Genomic DNA, 23,094 nt, shown 5'->3' on the forward strand with positions numbered 1-23,094 from the left:
CCATTGTTAATTATACTGAACAAAAATATAAACGCAACATGCAATAATTTCAATGATTTTACAGAGTTACAGTTCCTATAAGGAAATCCATCAATTGAAATAAATTCATTAGGCCCTAATTTATGGATTTCACAAGACTGGTCAGGGGCGCAGCCATGGGTAGGCCTGGCACTCGAGTGGGTGTGCCTATGCCCTCCCAGGCCCACCCTGGCAAGGCAGCCAGGCCCAGCCAATCGGAATTTGTTTTCCCCACAAAAGGGCTTTATTACAGACATAAATACTCCTCAGTTTCATCAGCTGTCTGGGTGACTGGCCTCAGACGATCCCGCAGGTGAGGAAGAAGGCTGTGGGGGTTCTGGGCTGGCATGGTTACACATGGTCTGCGGTTGTGAGGCTGGTTTGACGTTCTGCCAAATTCTCTAAAATGACATTGGAGGTGGCTTATGGTAGAGAAAATAACATTAAATTCTCTGGCTACAGCTCTGGTGGACATTCCTGCAGTCAGCATGCCAATTGCACACTCCCTCAACTTGAGACATCTGTGGAATTGTGTTGTGTGACAATACTGCACATTTTAGAGTGGCCTTTTATTGTCTCCAACTCAAGTTGCACCTGTGTAATGATCATTCTGTTTAATCATCTTCTTGGTATGCCACACCTGCCAGGTGGTTGGATTATCTTGGCGAAGGAAAAGTGCTCACTAACAGGGATGTAAACAGATTTGTAAACCAAATTTGAGAGAAGCTTTTTGTACGAATGGAACTTTTCTGGGATCTTTTATTTTAGCTCATGAAACATGGGACCAGACTTTACATGTTACGTTTATATTGTTATTCACTATAGATGCTTTTTTTCATTAATTTGTCTATTTTCTCTTTAACCATATGGTCTATCCACTAGAAACTCAAGGAGAATATGGACCCAGATATACAATATGTATACTAAAAATGAAGTTATTAAAGTATAAATTACAAAAGTTACCATAGATTCCAATAACGTTGGTAAATAAATGACTGGTAGATTTGCAACCTTAGCTATAACCCATCACCTCATCACCCAGCTACATACAGCTTATAGAGTAGTGTGTTTCTCAAGGGGGAGTAACTTTGTTCTGGTGCAGATGGAAAATTACTACTATCCTTCTTTCTCTCTACACACACACAAACACTAGCTACGCTGCCTGAAGTCATGCATTAATCAATGGTGTGTGTACTTGTGTGAGGGGAAAACGACAGCTCTTTTCTGCCCAGGGTTATTGTTCTAGACTAATAAAGAGAAATAAATGTAGCATTGGTCTGGTCTGGAGAGAGACGGATGTCTTTGATTAAGCAGTGAGAACTGCAGTGTGACAGAGTGATCAATATACAGGCCAGTTCACCCTGCTTCTATGATCCATGATCACTCACTATACACATACACACACTCTTATTAATGCCTTAATTAACAGGCCCTGACTGCCTGCTGTGTGTGTGGGTGTGCTGCTCCTCTATTTGGTCCTGAGGCAACTGTTATAGACCAGAGGTGGGTGTTTCAATGGGTGTACAGTCCATTCGAAAAGTTTCAGACCCGTTGTTGACTTTCCACATTTTGTTATGTTACAGCCTTATTCTAAAATGGATTAAATAGTTAGCCAATCTACACACAATACCCCATAATGACAAAGCAAAAGCAAGTTTAGACATTTCTGCAAATGTAGAAAATAAAGCTATCACATTTACATAAGTATTCAGACCCTTTACTCAGTACTTTGTTGAAGCACCTTTTGCAGTGATTACAGCCTTAAGTCTTCTTGGGTATGACGCTACAAGCTTGGCACACCTGTATTTGGGGCGTTCCTCACATTCTTCTCTGCAGATCCTCTCAAGCTCTGTCAGGTTGGATGGGGAGCATCTCTGGACAGACATTTTCAGGTCTCTCCAGAGATGTTTGATCGGATTCAAGTACGGGCTCTGGCTGCGCCACTCAAGGACATTTAGAGACTTGTACTAAAGCCACTCCTGCGTTATCTTGGCTGTGTGCTTAGAGTCGTTGTCCTGTTGGAAGGTGAACCTTTGCTCCAGTCTGAGGTCCTGTGCGCTCTGGAGCAGGTTTTCATCAAGGATCTCACTGTACTTTTGCTCTGTTCATCTTTCCCTCTCCTGACTTGTCTCACAGTCCCTGCTGCTGAAAAACATCACCACAGCATGATGCTGCCACCATCATGCTTTACCGTAGGGATGATGCCAGGTTTCCTCCAGACGTGATGCTTGCCATTCAGGCCAAAGAGTTCAATCTTGATTTAATGAGACCAGACAATCTTGTTGCTCATGGTCTGAGTTTTTAGGTGGCCTTTGGCCAACTCCAAGCGGGCTGTCATGTGCCTTTTACTGAGGAGTGGCTTCTGTCTGGCCACTCTACCATAAAGGCCTGATTGGTGGAATGCTGCAGAGATGGTTGTCCATCTGGAAGGTTCTCCCATCTCCACAGAGGAACTCTGGAGCTCTGTCAGAATGACCACCAGGGTTCTTGGTCACATCCCTGACCAAGGCCCTTCTCCCCTGATTGCTCAGTTTGGCCGGGCAGCCAGCTCTTGAAAGAGTCTTGATGGTTCCAAACTTCTTCCATTTAATAATGATGGCTCCTTGCTGATGACTCCTTGCTGCCCACTCCACCTGACTGTGCTGCTAATCAAGTTTCAACTGTTCTGCCTGTGGCTATGGAATCCTGACCTGTTCACCGGACGTGCTACCTGTCCCAGACCTGCTGTTTTCAACTCTCTAGAGACAGCAGGAGCGGTAAAGAGACTCTGAATGATCGGCTATGAAAAGCCAACTGACATTTACTCCTGAGGTGCTGACCTGTTGCACCTTCTACAACCAATGTGATTATTATTATTTGACGCTGATGGCCATCTATAAACATTTGAACATCTTGGCCATGTTCTGTTATAATCTCTACCTGGCACAGCCAGAAGAGGACTGACCATCCCTCAGAACCTGGTTCTTCTCTAGGTTCTGGCCTTTCTAGGGAGTTTTTCCTAGCCACCGTGCTTCTACACCTGCATTGCTTGCTGTTTGGGGTTTTAGCCTGGGTTTCTGTACAGCACTCAGCTGATGTAAGAAGGGCTTTATAAATACATTTGATATGATTTTGATTTGATGGAGGCCACTGTGCTCTTGGGGACCTTCAATGTTGCAGAAATGTTTTGGTACCCTTCGCCAGATCTGTGCCTCTACACAATCGTGTCTCGGAGCTCTACGGACAATTCCTTCAACCTCATGGCTTGGTTTTTGCTCTGACATGCACTGTCAACTGTGGGACCTTATATGGACAGGTATGTGCCTTTCCAGATCATGTCCAATCAATTGAATTTACCGCAGGTGGACTCCAATCAAGTTGTAGAAACATCTCAAGAATGATCAATGGAAACAGGATGCACTTGAGCTTAATTTCAAGTCTCATAGCAAAATGTCTGAGTACTTACAGTATAAAATAAAGTATTTCTGTTTTACATTTTTTTATACATTTGCAAACATACTAAAAACCTGTTTTCACTTTGTCATTATTGGGTATTGTGTGTAGATTAATGAGGAACAATTTGTATTTAATCATTTTTAGAATAAAGCTGTAACATAACAAAATGTGGAAAAGGGGAAGGGGTCTGAATACTTTCTGAATTCACTGTAAGCCCATAGAAATAAGAATGAATAGATTGGGTATCCCATTTAAATCAATGATGACTTAATGGGTGGATTGGCGGCCATTGCAAGTGTACCCATAGCAGCAAAGCAGGAAGTAAAAGCAGGAAGTGTACCCATAAATCTGTGCTGTGATTTGTTGAATCAACTCAAATGACATTACAAAACGTACAACACAGCAACTTTAAGGCATGTTTTGTTATTTATTTTAAACAAACAATCTACGACGAAGTTGACCCTTTTACAATGGGGGTCAATGGGAAAGAATGTTTGTTTTCCCCAATTTGTGGGCGTGGTCGACGGGAATTCCTTCTTATGACGTGAATATCGAGTCGGAGTGTTGCATGAGCCACATCAGTTAACATCATTTTAGAGAACATTCTACCATGGAAATGATTGTATCACGATACCAGGCAGCCATTACGAGTGTACCCATGAGTTTACCAGTCAAATTGCCAGGGTTAGAGGTTCCAAGCCCATTCTATTTCTGTGTAAACCTGTGCTCTCATAATCTATTTTATATGTATTACACGTATCTATACAACTATTGCCATTAATATGTATGTGCATAATTGAGTGTCTACATAATGTGAAATGCCTACAGTATATATTTATGCACATTATAAATGTGTTACAAAATCATTGTGATGAAGTGTGTGTCAGCAGAATGGTTGAAACGGTGTGAAAAGTGTGTTGTGTAGCTGCAGTGAACTGCAGAGTGGAAGAGCTGTTTCTGCACCATGAGAGAGAGGGAGGAATAGAGAGGGAGAGAGGGAGAGAGGGACCAGAAATGTAAAGGTTGAGAGTTAGAGGGGGGTTGGAAGGAGAGTGGGGTCAGGAAGAGAGGGGTAGTTTGAGAAAGAGAGAGAAAGAGAGCGGAAAGACCTAGGAGAGGGGGGTCGGGAGAGAGGAGTAGTTTGAGAAAGAGAGGAAACGAGAGTGGAAAGACCTAGGAGAGGGGGGTCAGGTAGAGAGGGGTAGTTTGAGAAAGAGAGGAAAAGAGAGCGGAAAGTCCTAGGAGAGGGGGGTCAGGGAGAGAGGGGTAGTTTGAGAAAGAGAGGGAAAGAGAGGGGAAAGACCTAGGAGAGTGGGGTCAGGGAGAGAGGGGTAGTTTGAGAAAGAGAGGGAAAGAGAGCGGGAGGGCTTGGGCGAGGAAAAATAAAGTCAGAAAAGAGGGGGAGCACAGAAGGGGACTAAGGGAGAGAAATTGAATGAGAGAGGAAGAATGATAAAGAGAAGGGCAGATGAACAGTAAAGGTTGAAAGAAAGAGGGGAGGAAGAGAGGAAGTGAAAGAAAGCAGCAGGATTTTCTGCCCTTTGGTAAGCCAGGAAATGAAGCAGCAATCAAAGCCTACTGCTCCCCTGTGTGTCACCATTCATTATTACCCTGGCTCTCTTTCTGTCTCTCCATCACTCTCTTTCTCACCACTATCACTCCATTATTTTCTACCATCACTCCATCTCTTTCTCATCACTCACTCTATCATATCTCCCTCTCTCCAACTTTCGCTCTTCTTTTCTCTCACTCCTAACATTCTCTCTCCACCTTTCTTTCTCTCCTCACATTCTATCACTTACACACACTCACACTTCCCCACTTATGGTAATGATTCCTCATTGTGATCATGAATGGCACCATCTGGCCTTCTACAGTCAGAGTTGACTGTTGTTTTAATGGGTCACCTCTGGTGAGAGGTTTTAGTTACTGTAAGGGGAAGGGACCCTACCATCATCATCATGGCCCTCACTAACCATCATCATCATGGCCCTCACTAACCATCACCATCATGGCCCTCACTAACCATCATCATCATGGCCCCTACTAACCATCATCATCATGGCCCCTACTAACCATCATCATCATGGCCCTCACTAACCATCATCATCATGGCCCCTACTAACCATCATCATCACCATCATCATCATGGCCCCTACTAACCATCATCATCATGGCCCCTACTAACCATCATCATCATGGCCCCTACTAACCATCATCATCATGGCCCCTACTAACCATCATCATCATGGCTCCTACTAACCATCATCATCATGGCCCTCACTAACCATCATCATCATGGCCCCTACTAACCATCATCATCATGGCCCTCACTAACCATCATCATCATGGCCCCTACTAACCATCATCATCATGGCCCCTACTAACCATCATCATCATGGCCCCTACTAACCATCATCATCATGGCCCCTACTAACCATCATCATCATGGCCCTCACTAACCATCATCATCATGGCCCTCACTAACCATCATCATCATGGCCCCTACTAACCATCATCATCATGGCCCCTACTAACCATCATCATCATGGCCCCTATCATCATGGCCCCTACTAACCATCATCATCATGGCCCCTACTAACCATCATCATCATGGCCCCTACTAACCATCATCATCATGGCCCCTACTAACCACCATCATCATCATAACCATCATCATGGCCCCTAACCATCATCATCATGGCCCTACTAACCATCATCATCATGGCCCCACTAACCATCATCATCATGGCCCCTACTAACCATCATCATCATGGCTCCTACTAACCATCATCATCATGGCCCCACTAACCATCATCATCATGGCCCCTACTAACCATCATCATCATGGCCCCTACTAACCATCATCATCATGGCCCCTACTAACCATCATCATCATGGCCCCTACTAAATCATCATCATCACTAACCATCATCATCATGGCATCATCCTACTACTAACCATCATCATCATGGCTCCTACTAACCATCATCATCATGGCCCCTACTAACCATCATCATCATGGCCCTCACTAACCATCATCATCATGGCCCCTACTAACCATCATCACTGCATTGCCATCATAATCCATTTTGTGATAAAAACAAACAAACAGTGGCATACTGGGCCAGAAGCTGTGTTCTAAAAGTAATCTGATTACGTAACGTGTTACGTAATCAGATTAATTTTATGGGTAATGTAATAAAGTAACACGTTACTTTTTCAAATTGGGAAATATTATTACAGTTACTTTGTCAAACAACGTGTGCATTAGTTTCAGAATCATATCTCTACCGGGTGTGTGTTTTCACGAGCCGATCTTGACTCATTTCTTCATTTAGTTCTCAAGCAAGCGGAGAAAGGCTGTTTGGAAAAATGTCATGACAGCTGCTGTCCATAGGAATGAATAAAGGGTACACCTCTGATCTTTGCATTTATCGCTTCTGCCCTTATAGGACTTTTCCTTCTAGTGGCAAGTGTGCCCGCTATACAGCTCTAAGGGTCTGGGTACATGTGGTCTGCAATCAGAACTGGAGGCTCAAGAAAAAGATTTTGAATAAAACGATCATTCAACAGATCAATGTACTGTCTACACTCATTTTATGAATTTGTTTTCATTAAATAGGTTTTATGTTTCAGATGACACTCAACTTCCATCTTCCGAGCCCGTTTGGGAGTTGCAGCGATGAGACAAGATCAAAATTGGGGAGAAAACTGTGTAAAATACAAAATCATAAATAATAATAAGAAAGTTCTGATAGCTAAGGATTCCGCAATCGGGTTAGGTTTTTAGGCTGGGACCACAAGTTGTGTCCCGGATTCCTACAAAAAAACAGTTAATGGTTAGCCATCATGCTAACAGATCAAGATAACGCTAGCAGTGCTAGAGTCAAAACACCAGTGGTATTTGTGTCTATGTCTGGGCTCAAATGCGCTAGGTGCAAGATGATATCTACACAGGAGGAGGAACATACAGTTAATGTCTGAAGTTTACATACACTTACAGTACCTTGCGAAAGTATTCGGCCCCCTTGAACTTTGCGACCTTTTGCCACATTTCAGGCTTCAAACATAAAGATATAAAACTGTATTTTTTTGTGAAGAATCAACAACAAGTGGGACACAATCATGAAGTGGAACGACATTTATTGGATATTTCAAACTTTTTTTAACAAATCAAAAACTGAAAAATTGGGCATGCAAAATTATTCAGCCCCTTTACTTTCAGTGCAGCAAACTCTCTCCAGAAGTTCAGTGAGGATCTCTGAATGATCCAATGTTGAGAGAGAGCATCATAAAGAACAAGGAACACACCAGGCAGGTCTGAGATACAGTTGTGAAGAAGTTTAAAGCCGGATTTGGATACAAAAAGATTTCCCAAGCTTTGAACATCCCAAGGAGCACTGTGCAAGCGATAATATTGAAATGGAAGGAGTATCAGACCACTGCAAATCTACCAATACCTGGCTGTCCCTCTAAACCTTCAGCTCATACAAGGAGAAGACTGATCAGAGATGCAGCCAAGAGGCCCATGATCACTCTGGATGAACTGCAGAGATCTATAGCTGAGGTGGGAGACTGTCCATAGGACAACAATCAGTCGTATATTGCACAAATCTGGCCTTTATGGAAGAGTGGCAAAAAGAAAGCCATTTCTTAAAGATATCCATAAAAAGTGTCGTTTAAAGTTTGCCACAAGCCACCTGGGAGACACACCAAACATGTGGAAGAAGGTGCTCTGGTCAGATGAAACCAAAATTGAACTTTTTGGCAACAATGCAAAACGTTATGTTTGGCGTAAAAGCAACACAGCTCATCACCCTGAACACACCATACCCACTGTCAAACATGGTGGTGGCAGCATCATGGTTTGGTCCTGCTTTTCTTCAGCAGGGACAGGGAAGATGGTTAAAATTGATGGGAAGATGGATGGAGCCAAATACAGGACCATTCTGGAAGAAAACCTGATGGAGTCTGCAAAAGATCTGAGACTGGGACGGAGATTTGTCTTCCAACAAGACAATGATCCAAAACATAAAGCAAAATCTACAATGGAATGGTTCAAAAATAAACATATCCAGGTGTTAGAATGGCCAAGTCAAAGTCCAGACCTGAATCCAATTGAGAATCTGTGGAAAGAACTGAAAACTGCTGTTCACAAATGCTCTCCATCCAACCTCACTGAGCTCGAGCTGTTTTGCAAGGAGGAATGGGAAAAAAATTCAGTCTCTCAATGTGCAAAACTGATAGAGACATACCTCAAGCGACTTACAGCTGTAATCGCAGCAAAAGGTGGCGCTACAAAGTATTAACTTAAGGGGGCTGAATAATTTTGCACGCCCAATTTTTCAGTTTTTGATTTATTAAAAAAGTTTGAAATATCCAATAAATGTCGTTCCACTTCATGATTATGTCCCACTTGTTGTTGATTCTTCACAAAAAATACAGTTTTATATCTATGTTTGAAGCCTGAAATGTGGCAAAAGGTCGCAAAGTTCAAGGGGGGCGAATACTTTCGCAAGGCACTGTATGTTTGTTTAACTATTATCTCCAAGGTTATTGTCTACAATAATCATATGCACATATAAAATAATTCCACTTTTTGCACTGAAACTGTCTGCCTTAGGACGAAGCCCACTGTGGGCAGCCCACTCAGTACCATAGACATGTCAGTGACATTTCCATTTGTTTCAATCTCAGATCTGCACTTAAAACAAGCAACCCAGAAAATAATGAAAAATATTCCATAACAACATGTAGCCTGAGAAACAATGTTCATAAGATTTACAACTTATTAACATCAGAAAACATTAATATTCTGTCCATGAAATACACTTAGATAATTCCTTTGTAGGTACAGTTGAAGTTTACATACACCTTAGCCAAATACATTTACACTCAGTTTTTCACAATCCATGACATCTAATCCGAGTAAAAATTCCCTGTTTTAGGTCAGTTAGAATCACCACATTATTTGAATAATGTGAAATGTCAGAATAATAGTAGAGAGAATGATTTATTTCAGCTTTTATTTCTTTCATCACATTCCCAGTGGGTCAGAAGTGTACATACACTAAATTAGTATTTGGTAGCATTGCCTTTAAATTGTTTAACTTGGGTCATACGTTTCAGGTAGCCTTCCACAAGCTTCCCACAATAAGTTGGGTGAATTTCAGCCCATTTCCCCTGACAGAGCTGGTGTAACTGAGTCAGGTTTGTAGGCCTCCTTGCTAGCACATGCTTTTTCAGTTCTGCCCACAAATGTTCTATGGAATTGAGGTAAGTGCCTTGTGATGAATTGGGCTTCAAGTATGGCAGGGTGAACATCCCACTGTACCGGTCCCATAATGCAAGAGGAAGGGAGAATGGGTGTAGGGTAGGAGTTACTGGTCGGAAGGTCAAACTGGTTGGAGAGAGCATCAGATTTTACGTTTTTCTTTCCAGGGATGTAAGTAACATGAAAATGGAAGCGTGTGAAGAGCCCAGCGGGTTTGTCTGGAGTTTAACCTCTGATATATTCCAGATTATGATGATCTGTTAGGACTAGAAAGGAATGTTGTGCGCACTCCAACCAGTGGCGCCACTCCTCAAGAGCCAGCTTGATGGCAAGAACTTATGTTCCCCACATTATAATTCCTCTCAGCGGAGGATAACTTCCCGGAGAAGAAGGCACAGGGATGTGATTTTGGAGGTGTTCTCACCCGCTGAGAGAGTATGGCTCCTACACCGGAGGCATCCACCTCCAGGGTGAAAGGAAGGGTCGGATCAGGTTGGCGAAGGACAGGAGCTGAGGTGAAGAGGCGTTTCAAGTTGTTGAAAGCAGTCAGGGCTGTATCAGTCCATTGAAGGGTCAGGGTCTTTTGGCTGGTAAGGACAGTGAGGGGAGCGGCAGTAGAACTGAAGTTCCGAATAAACCAGCGATAGTAGTTGGAGAACCCAATGAAACAGAGTTCCTTAACGGTGGTGGGTTTGGGTCAGTTACTGATGGCGGTGACTTGGTTCTCATCCATGCTGAATCCTCCAGGAGTCAGTACAAAACCGAGGAAGTTTACAGAGGTTACATGGAGGTGCTTCTTTCAGTCTTCACATAAAGGTTATGGTCAAGGAGTTGTTGAAGCACCTTTTCCACATGCTGTATATGTTCCATCACGGAGTGGAAGTAAATCAGGATGTAATCAATGTAGACGATGAGAAAGCTGCTGATCATATCCTGGAAAACCTTGTTCATAAAGGATTGGAAGACGGCGGGGGCGTTACTAAGGCCGTAGGGCATGACCAGGTATTCGTAGTGCCCTTGTGCGGTGATAAAGGCCGTCTTCCATTTGTCGCCTTCACGGACAATGTTATATCCACTTCGAGTTTTGAAAAAGATGTTGGAGTGGCCCACTTGTTCAAGGGTCGCTGGAATCAGAGGAATACGGTTCTTGGCCGTGACGTCATTCAGGGAATGGTAATCAATACATGGATGGAGACTACCGTCCTTTTTTCCAATGAAGAAGCCTTACACAGCCAGGCAAGAAGAAGGATGAATGAAACCGTTTGAGTGTTTAATCAATGTAGTTCTCCATTGCCTCATTTTCCGGGATAGATAGGGGGTAAGCACAGTCCCCTGAGCGATGTAGTGGCAGAGTGGAGGCCTTGATTTTGCTAAAGACATTGCTTTACTGGGCATATTCAGATGGCATGATGGGTGGCACTGCAGAGGCAGAGTCCTCAATGATGGTGGCTCTGCAGGGTAGGCTGAGACAACTTGTGAAGCAGGTAGAAGACCAGGACAGTAGTTCACCTTGTCGCCACGAGATGGCAAGGTCGTGACTACAAAGCCAGGTGTGTCCGAGGATGAGTGGCTGTTTGGGGAGTTCCATAAGTTGAATGGAGTCTTCCACACCAAAACCTATCCCAATGGCTGCCCGTCCAGGGTGTTAATAATCCTTAAGGGAGTGGTGACAGGTGTTAGATCAATGTCAAGCTCTAGTACTAGCTGGTGATCGATAAAATTACCTGCTGCTCCCAAATCTATCAAGCCCTCTACATACTTAGTAACCCCCTTCACGGTTATCAATAATGGGATGGAGAATTGCTTCGGGGAGAAATCAATGAACAAAAATGAAGGACAGGGCTATGTTCAAGAACACAAAGAAACAGGGCTACATTCAAGAACACAACGGAACAGAACACAAGGTTGACTAAGAAAATAAATACAGAACCTTACAGTATTATGTCATATATTGTTTCAAGTGGACCCCAGGAAGCGTAGCTGATGCTTTTGCATCGGCTAATGGAGATCCTAATAAATGCCAAATATGGCTAATTAAGCAGCCCATATATAGCGCAGCACTTGTAGACTAGCACAGGAAAGCTGTGCCACAGACGAAAGTAGAAACAAGTGATCAAACCTGAGTTAGGCTACTTTATATCTTTGGTATAGCATGCGAGGCTCGCCCTGCTCCCTCCGACAGTCAAACAAACTGAGATTTTGAGGGGTTTTTCATGACAGTAACGCAAAGTAATATAACTAGTAATATAACTTGATGCTTTCCACACAAAGTAATATTGTAAAGTAACGCGTTAAATGTAACTAGTAATATGTAACATATTGTTTTTACAAGTAGGTAATCCCAAAGACTGGTCAGGAGTTGCTCTTGGTCCTAGATCTGAGCAGGACAAACTCCACCCCTAGATCTGAGCAAGACAAACTCCACCCCTAAACCTGAGCAGAACAAACTCCTCCCCTAGATCTGAGCAGGATAAACTCCACCCCTAGATCCGAGCAGGATAAACTACACCCCTAGATCTGAGCAGGACAAACTCCTCCCCTAGATCCGAGCAAGACAAACTCCACCCCTAGATCTGAGCAAGACAAACTCCACCCCTAGACCTGAGCAGAACAAACTCCTCCCCTAGATCTGAGCAGGACAAACTCCACCCCTAGATCTGAGCAAGACAAACTCCACCCCTAGACCTGAGCAGAACAAACTCCTCCCCTAGATCTGAGCAGGACAAACTCCACCCCTAGATCTGAGCAAGACAAACTCCACCCCTAGATCTGAGCAAGACAAACTCCACCCCTAGATCTGAGCAGGATAAACTCCTCCCCTAGATCCGAGCAGGACAAACTCCACCCCTAGATCTGAGCAAGACAAACTCCTCCCCTAGATCCGAGCAGGACAAACTCCACCCCTAGACCTGAGGAACAGGTGTTCCAGCTGTTCTCTTAGCAGGAAGGGGTATATAAGGGTTGTTGCCATGACAACATAATGTCTTCATTGAAGATTATGTTGTGGTGGTATCTAACTCTGTGTGTGCGTGCATGTGTGTGTGCGTGCATGTATGTGTCTGTGTCATTTTGGCCATGGATCAAAGCTCTCCACTTTGACTCTCACTGAGATAGAAAGAACATGAGAAAAAAACAGTAAGCAAACGAGAGGAAAATAAAGACATAAAACATGAGTTCAGAAAGAGAAGGCAATTGGAATGTAACAGAGGCAGATTTGGTGAGTAGAGTTTAGAGGTAGAGATTTATCTGTTGGTCATGACGAGTGGCACCTGGTGAGAGTCCTCCCTCTACTCACCATCCATCTGTGTCATTTAATGTGTGTCAGCCATCAGTAGACCAGACAGACTTACCCTCAGGTATTCTTCCAACCCCCAGAGCTCCCCTGGCTCACTCACCCATTCACCCATCAGACTAATGGCTTGGCTGATAGCTGGGCTCAGGCTATAGGTGCTGACATACACTGAGCTCAGACCTCCCCGGGAAGCTCTGGTTGCACCTGCTCTTAATACACGCTTTCCTAAACACACACACTTAGAGCAGAATGAGACCTCTGGGGGTTGGCTCCGGCTTTCAGGTCTTATGTCATCACCACCTGTCTTGCACTAAGCCCTAAAACAGAACAGGAGTTTTCACCTTAGTGTTTTAATCAGTTATCATCCTGTCATGCCAGTCTCCCTCATGGCTGGAGTTATTTCATAGCATTTCCCTTTACGACCATAAACCCCCACTAGAGAAGGGGTTATAGAAGTAGGCAGCGAAGCGAGAAGGAGAGTTTGTATCATAACGCCATTAACCAGCAATGAGACGTATCATAGAGTACGTTTTACATGCACTCTAATAATTCAATATTAAACGGATTATGGCAGTAGGCCGAGTATTGCAATAGTCATGTAAACACCTTGCTCTGCTTATCTTAATCAGTGTAAGGTCCAAATCTAGGTAAGCATACAGGATTTTTAGGGAAATGTATATTCATCTGACTATCTACAATAATTGTATTATTATGTGCATGTAACCATGCTCAGTGTGATGTGAAGTCATAAGCTGGTAAGTCCTTCCCATATACTGGGTGGTGGCGTGATGGAGGAACACAACTAGGCGTTTACCCGAGAATCAGCCACAGCATTTATATCACATTTACATAAACATCCCCCAGCCCTGAACATCTCAATAGCATAAGGAAGCCATCTATGGGAGATGTTGCTGTGAGGAGCAGGGAGGGAAAGGTTGTGTTTTATAGGGGTTAGTATACAGTTAAGGAGGGAAGGGTTGTGTTTATTAGGGGTTAGATTACAGTCAAGGAGGGAAGGGTTGTGGTTTATAGGGGTTACACTACAGTCAAGGAGGGAAGGGTTGTGTTTTATAGGGGTTTACAGTCAAGGAGGGAAGGGTTGTGGTTTATAGGTACACTACAGTCAAGGAGGGAAGGGTTGTGGTTTATAGGGGTTAGTCTCCAGTCAAGGAGGGAAGGGTTGTGTTTTATAGGGGTTAGTCTCCAGTCAAGGAGGGAAGGGTTGTGTTTTATAGGGGTTAGATTACAGGAGTTGGAAGGGTTGTGGTTTATAGGGGTTACACTACAGTCAAGGAGGGAAGGGGTGGTTTATAGGGGTTGTGGTTTATAGGGGTTACACTACAGTCAAGGAGGGAAGGGTTGTGGTTTATAGGGGTTTAGTCAAGGAGGGAAGGGTTGTGGTTTATAGGGGTTAGTCTCCAGTCAAGGAGGGAAGGGTTGTGTTTATTAGGGGTTACACTACAGTCAAGGAGGGAAGGGTTGTGGTTTATAGGGGTTACACTACAGTCAAGGAGGGAAGGGTTGTGGTTTATAGGGGTTACACTACAGTCAAGGAGGGAAGGGTTGTGTTTTATAGGGGTTACACTACAGTCAAGGAGGGAAGGGTTGTGGTTTATAGGGGTTAGTCTCCAGTCAAGGAGGGAAGGGTTGTGGTTTATAGGGGTTACACTACAGTCAAGGAGGGAAGGGTTGTGTTTTATAGGGGTTACACTACAGTCAAGGAGGGAAGGGTTGTGTTTTATAGGGGTTAGACTACAGTCGAGGAGGGAAGGACTGTGTTTTATAGGGGTTACACTACAGTCGAGGAGGGAAGGGTTGTGTTTTATAGGGGTTAGACTAGAGTCAAGGAGGGAAGGACTGTGTTTTATAGGGGTTAGACTACAGTCAAGGAGGGAAGGACTGTGTTTTATAGGGGTTAGACTACAGTCAAGGAGGGAAGGACTGTGTTTTATAGGGGTTAGACTACAGTCAAGGAGGGAAGGACTGTGTTTTATAGGGGTTAGACTACAGTCAAGGAGGGAAGGACTGTGTTTTATAGGGGTTAGACTACAGTCAAGGAGGGAAGGACTGTGTTTTATAGGGGTTACACTAGAGTCAGTGTTTAGGAGTATGGACATGGCTGGGTCGTATCTGCTGAATCTCTCCCTTTTTCTTCCTTCTCCTGTCCCCTTCACTGTCTCCCTCGTGCACTTTTTTTTGTCTCCTTCTCCCTCCTTCTCTTCCTCTCTCTCCTAGTTGATATGTAAAAGTTAAAGAGCTGAGTGGTGTGGTTTTCTGTCCCGTTCTATCCTAATGCCATTTGCTGGTGGTCGTACACATAGCCAAGCAGGCCTAGCTAATTGTCTCTCTTTCTTATGTGTTTCCTTTTATGTGTTTCCTTTCTCTCACTTATTCATCTTCACTCATTCATTCTCTCAGCCATTTAGAGTTTGGCACGGAAAGCGGACGCGTTCTGTATCCAAGGCAACCTAAATTAGTCTCAGCAGGTATGTGGGTATTATTGCTAGAGGCAGAGAGAGGGAGAGAGAAAGCATAAAAAAAGAAGGCTGAAGGATAGTCCAAGAGAGACAGGAGAGGAGAAGGAGATGGAGGAGCAAAGAAACTAGGGACAGAGGAAGAAAAGGAAAAGAAAAGTGGAAAGAGAGAGAAAGCAAAGAAACTTCCAGTAAGGAGAGGAAGACCAATACAAAGAGAAGAGATAGAAGGTAGAAAAGGAAAAAGAAGGATAAGAGTAATGAAAGAAGTTAAAGCCGTGGGTTGAAGAGTGATGAGAAAGAGATGGTAAGGAAGGAAGGGTGGAAGACAGGATGGGGTGAATGAGAAATTGAAGAGAAGAGAGGATAAGGATGGAGGGGAATGGCATGCAGGTTATTGCCTTCCGTAAAGAATTACGCTGGTAAGCTTTTTAATGTGTGTACTGTGTACCCAAGGAAAACCAGTGAGCCATAGCAGCACAGACGGAGCTCACCACATTACTGCTCAGAGACCAGACACGATTACACCTGCTGCTGGTTGAGACACACACTTTTATATGTACATGTATATGTTTGCATGTACATGCTCTCACACACGCAAACAGACAGAGGCAGGTAGCCTAGCGGTTAAGAGCGTTGGGACAGAAACCGAAAGGTCGCTGGTTCGAATCCCGAGCCAACAAGTGGAAACATCTGTTGATGTTCCCTTGAGCAAGGCACTTCACCCTAATTGCTCTGAATGCTGACTAGAGAACAGAAGGGGCTCTTAGAACACAGCTGGGCTGTGGGTAAAATGATGCAACACACACACACAGTGTTTTACACTGCTTATATAAGCAGTGTGTGTGTTAGACAGTCAGTGAGGGTGTTGATTGGAGAGTGTGTGCGTAGCCTAGAGTACAAAAAACATGCATGTTGCTCTGTCACCATTCCTGCCTCAGGACAATCTGTTCCCCTATATGATAGTACACACAGGGTGTACTAATGCTCTGTCACCATTCCTGCCTCAGGACAATCTGTTCCCCTATATGATAGTACACACAGGGTGTACTAATGCTCTGTCACCATTCCTGCCTCAGGACAATCTGTTCCCCTATATGATAGTACACACAGTTCCTATATGATAGTACACACAGGGTGTACTAATGCTCTGTCACCATTCCTGCCTCAGGACAATCTATTCCCCTATATGATAGTACACACAGGGTGTACTAATGCTCTGTCACCATTCCTGCCTCAGGGACAATCTGTTCCCCTATATGATAGTACACACAGGGTGTACTAATGCTCTGTCACCATTCCTGCCTCAGGACAATCTGTTCCCTATATGATAGTACACACAGGGTGTACTAATGCTCTGTCACCATTCCTGCCTCAGGACAATCTGTTTTACACACAGGGTGTACTAATGCTCTGTCACCATTCCTGCCTCAGGACAATCTGTTCCCCTATATGATAGTACACACAGGGTGTACTAATGCTCTGTCACCATTCCTGCCTCAGGACAATCTGTTCCCCTATATGATAGTACACACAGGGTGTACTAATGCTCTGTCACCATTCCTGCCTCAGGACAATCTGTTCCCCTATATGATAGTACACACAGGGTGTACTAATGCTCTGTCACCATTCCTGCCTCAGGACAATCTATTCCCCTATATGATAGTACACACAGGGTGTACTAATGCTCTGTCACCATTCCTGCCTCAGGACAATCTGTTCCCCTATATGATAGTACACACAGGGTGTACTAATGCTCTGTCACCATTCCTGCCTCAGGACAATCTGTTCCCCTATATGATAGTACACACAGGCTGTACTATACATGATGGAGGAAAGACAGAGATGGGGAGAGCAATAATATTTTAGATGAGAAGGAAAAGAAAGGCAGGAAGAGAGAGGAAGACCGGGATACTGAAAGAAGATTTTATTTTATACCTTTGTTTATTCTCCCTTTCCTCTGACATAATCTTGTAGTGTGGTAAAGTAGCATTAGTGTGGTTTAGTACATTGATGAGAGGAGACAGAATTAGATGAGAGGGGAGCAGAGCAGTACTAGTGTTAGGACAGTGTGGAGTGCCTGATGTGACACAGTCGTTAAAGTTGAGGACTAGAGGTGCCCCTGCTGCTAGACCTCTTCACTCTGAGAGGAGCAATGAGGTCAGGAGAGAGGGAGAGAGCAGAGGAAAATAGGGGAGGAACTGGTAGAGGAGGCAGTACAGTATGTGTGTGAGGGGTGGGGGGTGGGGGTAGAAAGAGGAGAGGATTAGAGTAAACTCTGTGAATATAAAAACAGCCCCATTTAAAATTATACTAGAGGTGTCTGTGCAAAAGTTGACATCAACAAATGGGCAGTTGTGGGTGCAGGGGTTTACATTGTATGGTGGGTATGTGTAGTACTGACTCCAAGGTGGGTAATGTAGTTTTAACAATGCTAAACTTCTCTCCTCAGTCTGTAAGATGTGTTGGTTTGTTTGTTTTGTAGTTCTGACTGACTTGACTGACCAGTACTTTAGTAGTAACAGTGTTGTTGTTGTCTAACTGTGTGCACCTGTATCTCTCTTCCCTCCAGTCTGTACGTTGCGCTGTCAGAAGTTCCTCATCTCTCGTGTTGGTGAAGACTGGATCTTCCTCATCCTCCTCGGTCTACTCATGGCTCTGGTCAGCTGGGTGGTCGACTTCGCTATCGCCATCTGTCTACAAGGTAAGGAGGAGTGAGTTGAAGGGAGGGAAGGTGAGGTAGACTTGGTCTAATGACGAATTTGGTCAGCTGTACACTCCGTTCCTTTGGCTGAATCTTTTCATCTGACATCTCTCCTGCATGCAGCTAAAGAAGACACCAGATAATCTCAGACACTGTGGTTTACTCACGTACATCCCTCCAACCAGGGTGTGTGTGTTCATAGTGAGCTGCAGTGCAGATTACTGTCCTCCTGAGCTGCATGCAGGTGTGTGTTTGTGTGTATGATTAGCTTAAATCTGGTTTAATGTCATCTTTGCGCCATGAAACTGTGTGTGCGCATGTGTGTGTGTACGATTAGCTTAAATGTGGTTTAGTTTAATTTTTGCAGCGTGAAACTGTGTTTGTGTGCTGGTAGCATGTATGCTGGGTGTTCAGAAGGTGTGTGGGTGTCAATGTGCTTTATCTTCAGTCAAACACACATTTACACACATTGATGTGGTGTGTGTGTGTGTCAGATGGTAGACTGCATGTGGAGAAAGTAGAGAGGGGAGAAGAGTGAGTCATCTAGAAGCAAGCCGCCCATCCCCTATTTCTCCACACAGGCACATACACATTTTGATCTCTCCCTATAATGAAGTCATTTTTAGGAGAAGAGTCCTGCGGGTTCTACTGTTGTCAAATATTTTGTCGCTGTACTCATGAGTAGGGTTGGGATTTGCCAGGAACCTCACCATACAATATTATCACGATACTTAGGTGCCGATAGGTATTGCGATTCTCATGATTTATATATGTTTTCACAATTTATATATTGGATGTACTTTTACTTTATGATTGACACCAAGTTGATATTGGACTGTGTGTGTCCACAGCACAGAAGTGGATGTACGGAGGCCTGGAGAGTAATGTGTTTCTCCAATACCTGGCCTGGGTCACCTACCCTGTGGTGCTCATCACCTTCTCAGCTGGCTTCACACAGATACTGGCCCCACAGGCTGTAGGTAAGACACACACACACACACACACACACACACACACACACACACACACACACACATACATACTGACTGCACCATAGCACCATAACCCCCTTTCCCCCTCTAGGTTCAGGTATCCCAGAGATGAAGACCATTCTGAGGGGTGTAGTGCTGAAAGAATACCTCACCTTTAAAACCTTTGTGGCCAAAGTGATCGGCCTCACCTGTGCCCTGGGCAGTGGCATGCCTCTGGGAAAGGAGGTAACAGACACATTCAGTACAAATTATTCTCACTACACACACACCTCTGACGTGTACACACACATACGCTGTTCTCACAGTCAGGCTTATATGAGTGTGTCACATGTTGCTGCCAATACAGTACAGTCTGTTCCACTAGTTATGCAGACACACACTCCATTTGACAGCCAGCAGATGCAATCTGGCTTGAAGGCTCCTAAAATCAATCAATATATCTGTGATTCATAGGACAAGGGGTTATCACACTGAAACACAGAGACTGGCGCTGGCGTGGGGTTGTGGTGACACATGGACCAAGTATTTTAGGAAATCATTCACAAGACATTCTCTCTCCCTCTCTAGGGCCCGTTTGTTCACATTGCCAGTCTGTGTGCTGCACTCCTCAGCAAGTTCATGTCTCTGTTTGGTGGAATCTACGAGGTAAACCACAACTGGACAAGTACACACACACACAAGTTACCACATTGTTACTCAATATGATCTTTCAGAAGGAAACACCACGCAGAAATATGTTGAACCATTTATTACGAAATGAATAATGCAAGTCTTGTCAATATAGGCTCTGCTCCTTCAGGGTAGCTCAATGCCCAAGCAGTGTCAATATACACTGAACAAAAATATAAACGCAACATGTAAATCAAATCAAATCAAATTTATTTATATAGCCCTTCGTACATCAGCTGATATCTCAAAGTGCTGTACAGAAACCCAGCCTAAAACCCCAAACAGCAAGCAATGCAGGTGTAGAAGCACGGTGGTTAGGAAAAACTCCCTAGAAAGGCCATAACCTAGGAAGAAACCTAGAGAGGAACCAGGCTATGTGGGGTGGCCAGTCCTCTTCTGGCTGTGCCAGGTAGAGATTATAACAGAACATGGCCAAGATGTTCAAATGTTCATAAATGACCAGCATGGTCGAATAATAATAAGGCAGAACAGTTGAAACTGGAGCAGCAGCACGGCCAGGTTGACTGGGGACAGCAAGGAGTCATCATGTCAGGTAGTCCTGGGGCATGGTCCTTGGGCTCAGGTCCTCCGAGAGAGAGAAAGAAAGAGAATTAGAGAGAGCATATGTGGGGTGGCCAGTCCTCTTCCGGCTGTGCCGGGTGGAGATTATAATAGAACATGGCCAAGATGTTCAAATGTTCATAAATGACCAGCATGGTCGAATAATAATAAGGCAGAACAGTTGAAACTGGAGCAGCAGCACGGCCAGGTGGACTGGGGACAGCAAGGAGTCATCATGTCAGGTAGTCCTGGGGCATGGTCCTAGGGCTCAGGTCCTCCGAGAGAGAGAAAGAGAGAGAGAAGGAGAGAATTAGAGAACGCACACTTAGATTCACACATGACACCAAATTGGACAGGAGAATTACTCCAGATATAACAAACTGACCCCAGCCCCCCGACACATAAACTACTGCAGCCTAAATACTGGAGGCTGAGACAGGAGGGGTCAGGAGACACTGTGGCCCCATCCGAGGACACCCCCGGGCAGGGCCAAACAGGAAGGATATAACCCCACCCACTTTGCCAAAGCACAGCCCCCACACCACTAAAGGGATATAAAGTGTAAAGTGTTGGTCCCATGTTTCATGAGCTGAAATGAAATATCTCAGAAATGTTCCATATGCACAAAAAGCGTATTTCTCTCACATTTTGTGCACAAATTTGTTTACATCGCTATTAGTATGAATAAATGAAAAAGTATGCACTTACTACTGTAGTTCGCTCTAGGAAAGAGTTCTGCTAAATGTCTAAAATTGAGAAAAAAATATAAATGTATGCACTCACTACTATAAGCAGCTCTGGATAAGAGTTAAATGACTCAAATGTAAATGTGTTAGTGAGCACTTTTCCTTTGCCAAGATAATCAATCCACCTGACAGATTTTTACATTTACATTTAAGTCATTTAGCAGACGCTCTTATCCATGCTGATTAAACACCATCCTCATTCCACAGGTGGACCTTGTGCTGGGGACAATAATAGGCTGTGATGGGGTGTGTTAACCGAGAGCACAGGCTCTGCTTGAAGCTAGCATAGGAACAAACAAAGTATATAGTAGTCACGAGACTAATCTGCTACATTTATCATCACATTTAAACCACAGTACCACCACATTACATCTTATCACTATAAGCAAATACATACTAGCAGTAGCAGCAGCAAGATATATGAGCAGAACCGGTCAGCTAAATAGACCTCCAAATAAGGCAGGCGTGATTGTTACTAGCATCTAATTGGTGCAATCTCAGCTGATGCGTCAACTGAGGCGGGCACTTGGATTCCCGTTCTGAACTTGCTTCGCTTTATTAATCCTTTGCTTTCTTCTTTCAACACTATACTTGCCTCTGATATTTCACTTCCATAGCCTAACTTTTTCCCAGTACTCTCCCTTATGCACATCACATTTAAAGCACAGTACCACCACAGTACATCTTATCACTATATCTATCATCTACTGTAGCCACTGATCATGCAGTCAAACCAACTCCACTATGGTTGAGATGCCATAGTAATTCACTGAACAGGCTCATCTCTCTCTTAAGACAGAACTGTACTGTAGTTTAGCTATGTATTGAAAAGATTCCTTGTTTCTGTGAACTCCTAAATCAGGCCGATCGACATCTTTCTCTCCCTCCCTCTCACTCTACTCTCTCTGATGGGGGTAAAAGAAGCTGTGATAGCTCAGGAGGAGCTGTGAGAAACACACACTTCTGATTCTCCAATCTGTTTGTTCCTCTTCCTAATCGACTGCTCCTGTCTGTGTCGGATTAAAACCAGGCCTGTTTGTGGGCTAGCTCAGAGGAAAGACTTGACTTGGTGAAGAAGAGAAAAACATGTCACATATTGCCAGTTTAGAGAATGTTTTCTGTCTTGACTGTTCCGAAGGAGCACATGTCCAGAATGCATATGTATTTCTTTGCTTACACACACACACACACAGTATGTATATTTACACAAGTAACATACACATAATAAATATTTAAACTAGCATTTTATTTGCTAACTAATTAAAGACATCTCATGTGTAATCTCCCTAGCTATACTGCAGGGAGCGATAAATAAATGTAGAGATACATAAATTAAGAAAAGTTTTGAAAGCAAGGGAGAGAGAGATGGAGGTAAAGATGGACAACCAGGCAAAAAGGAGTAGAGAGATAGAAAGTTGAAAGACTATGTTTGTTCCGCTTGGGCCTTAGGGGACAGAGGGAATGAGAGAGAGGGAATCTTTGATTCATCTCTCTGTACTCTGAAGATGAGAGTCCCTTGTTCCCTCTGTCGGTGTGTGTGTGTGAAGGGACGGGGGCAGGGGCAATGAAGAATCTTTGAAGCAAACCCCCAAGTCCCCTCAAGTGTGGAGAACTCCTTTGCTACATACGTCGACAGACAGACAGACAGACAGACAGACAGTCTGTCTCCCCCCCTTAATCTTCTTGTCCTTCTCTCCCTCGGCTCCCTCTAGCCACTTTCTCCTTCTCTCATCCTCTCTCTCTTTCTCCCTCCTCTCATCCTCTCTCTTTCTCCCTCCTCTCATCCTCTTTCTCCCTCCTCTCATCCTCTCTCTCTTTCTCCCTCCTCTCTGTGTTGTATCTGTACTGTATACGAATATGGTGCATTTTATGGCATACTAATGACAAGTGTGTGTGTGTGTGTGGTGGTGTTTAGTACACATTCAC

General features: G+C 44.0%; 1 protein-coding gene across 5 annotated transcripts in view; it reads left to right on the forward strand.

Annotated features, from left to right (window-relative positions):
* Positions 1-23,094, forward strand: part of LOC135553087 (chloride channel protein 2-like) — a 213,633-nt gene that overhangs the window by 104,619 nt on the left and 85,920 nt on the right. For all 5 annotated transcript variants that reach the window (XM_064985180.1, XM_064985183.1, XM_064985181.1 and 2 more), the window contains 4 exons: positions 18,069-18,200; positions 19,052-19,180; positions 19,284-19,417; positions 19,760-19,837. In XM_064985180.1, coding sequence (XP_064841252.1) covers positions 18,069-18,200; positions 19,052-19,180; positions 19,284-19,417; positions 19,760-19,837 — 473 coding nt within the window. The remainder of the gene's footprint in view (positions 1-18,068; positions 18,201-19,051; positions 19,181-19,283; positions 19,418-19,759; positions 19,838-23,094) is intronic.

The sequence above is a fragment of the Oncorhynchus masou genome, chromosome 13 (assembly GCF_036934945.1).
Source record: "Oncorhynchus masou masou isolate Uvic2021 chromosome 13, UVic_Omas_1.1, whole genome shotgun sequence".
Lineage (NCBI taxonomy): Eukaryota > Metazoa > Chordata > Actinopteri > Salmoniformes > Salmonidae > Oncorhynchus > Oncorhynchus masou.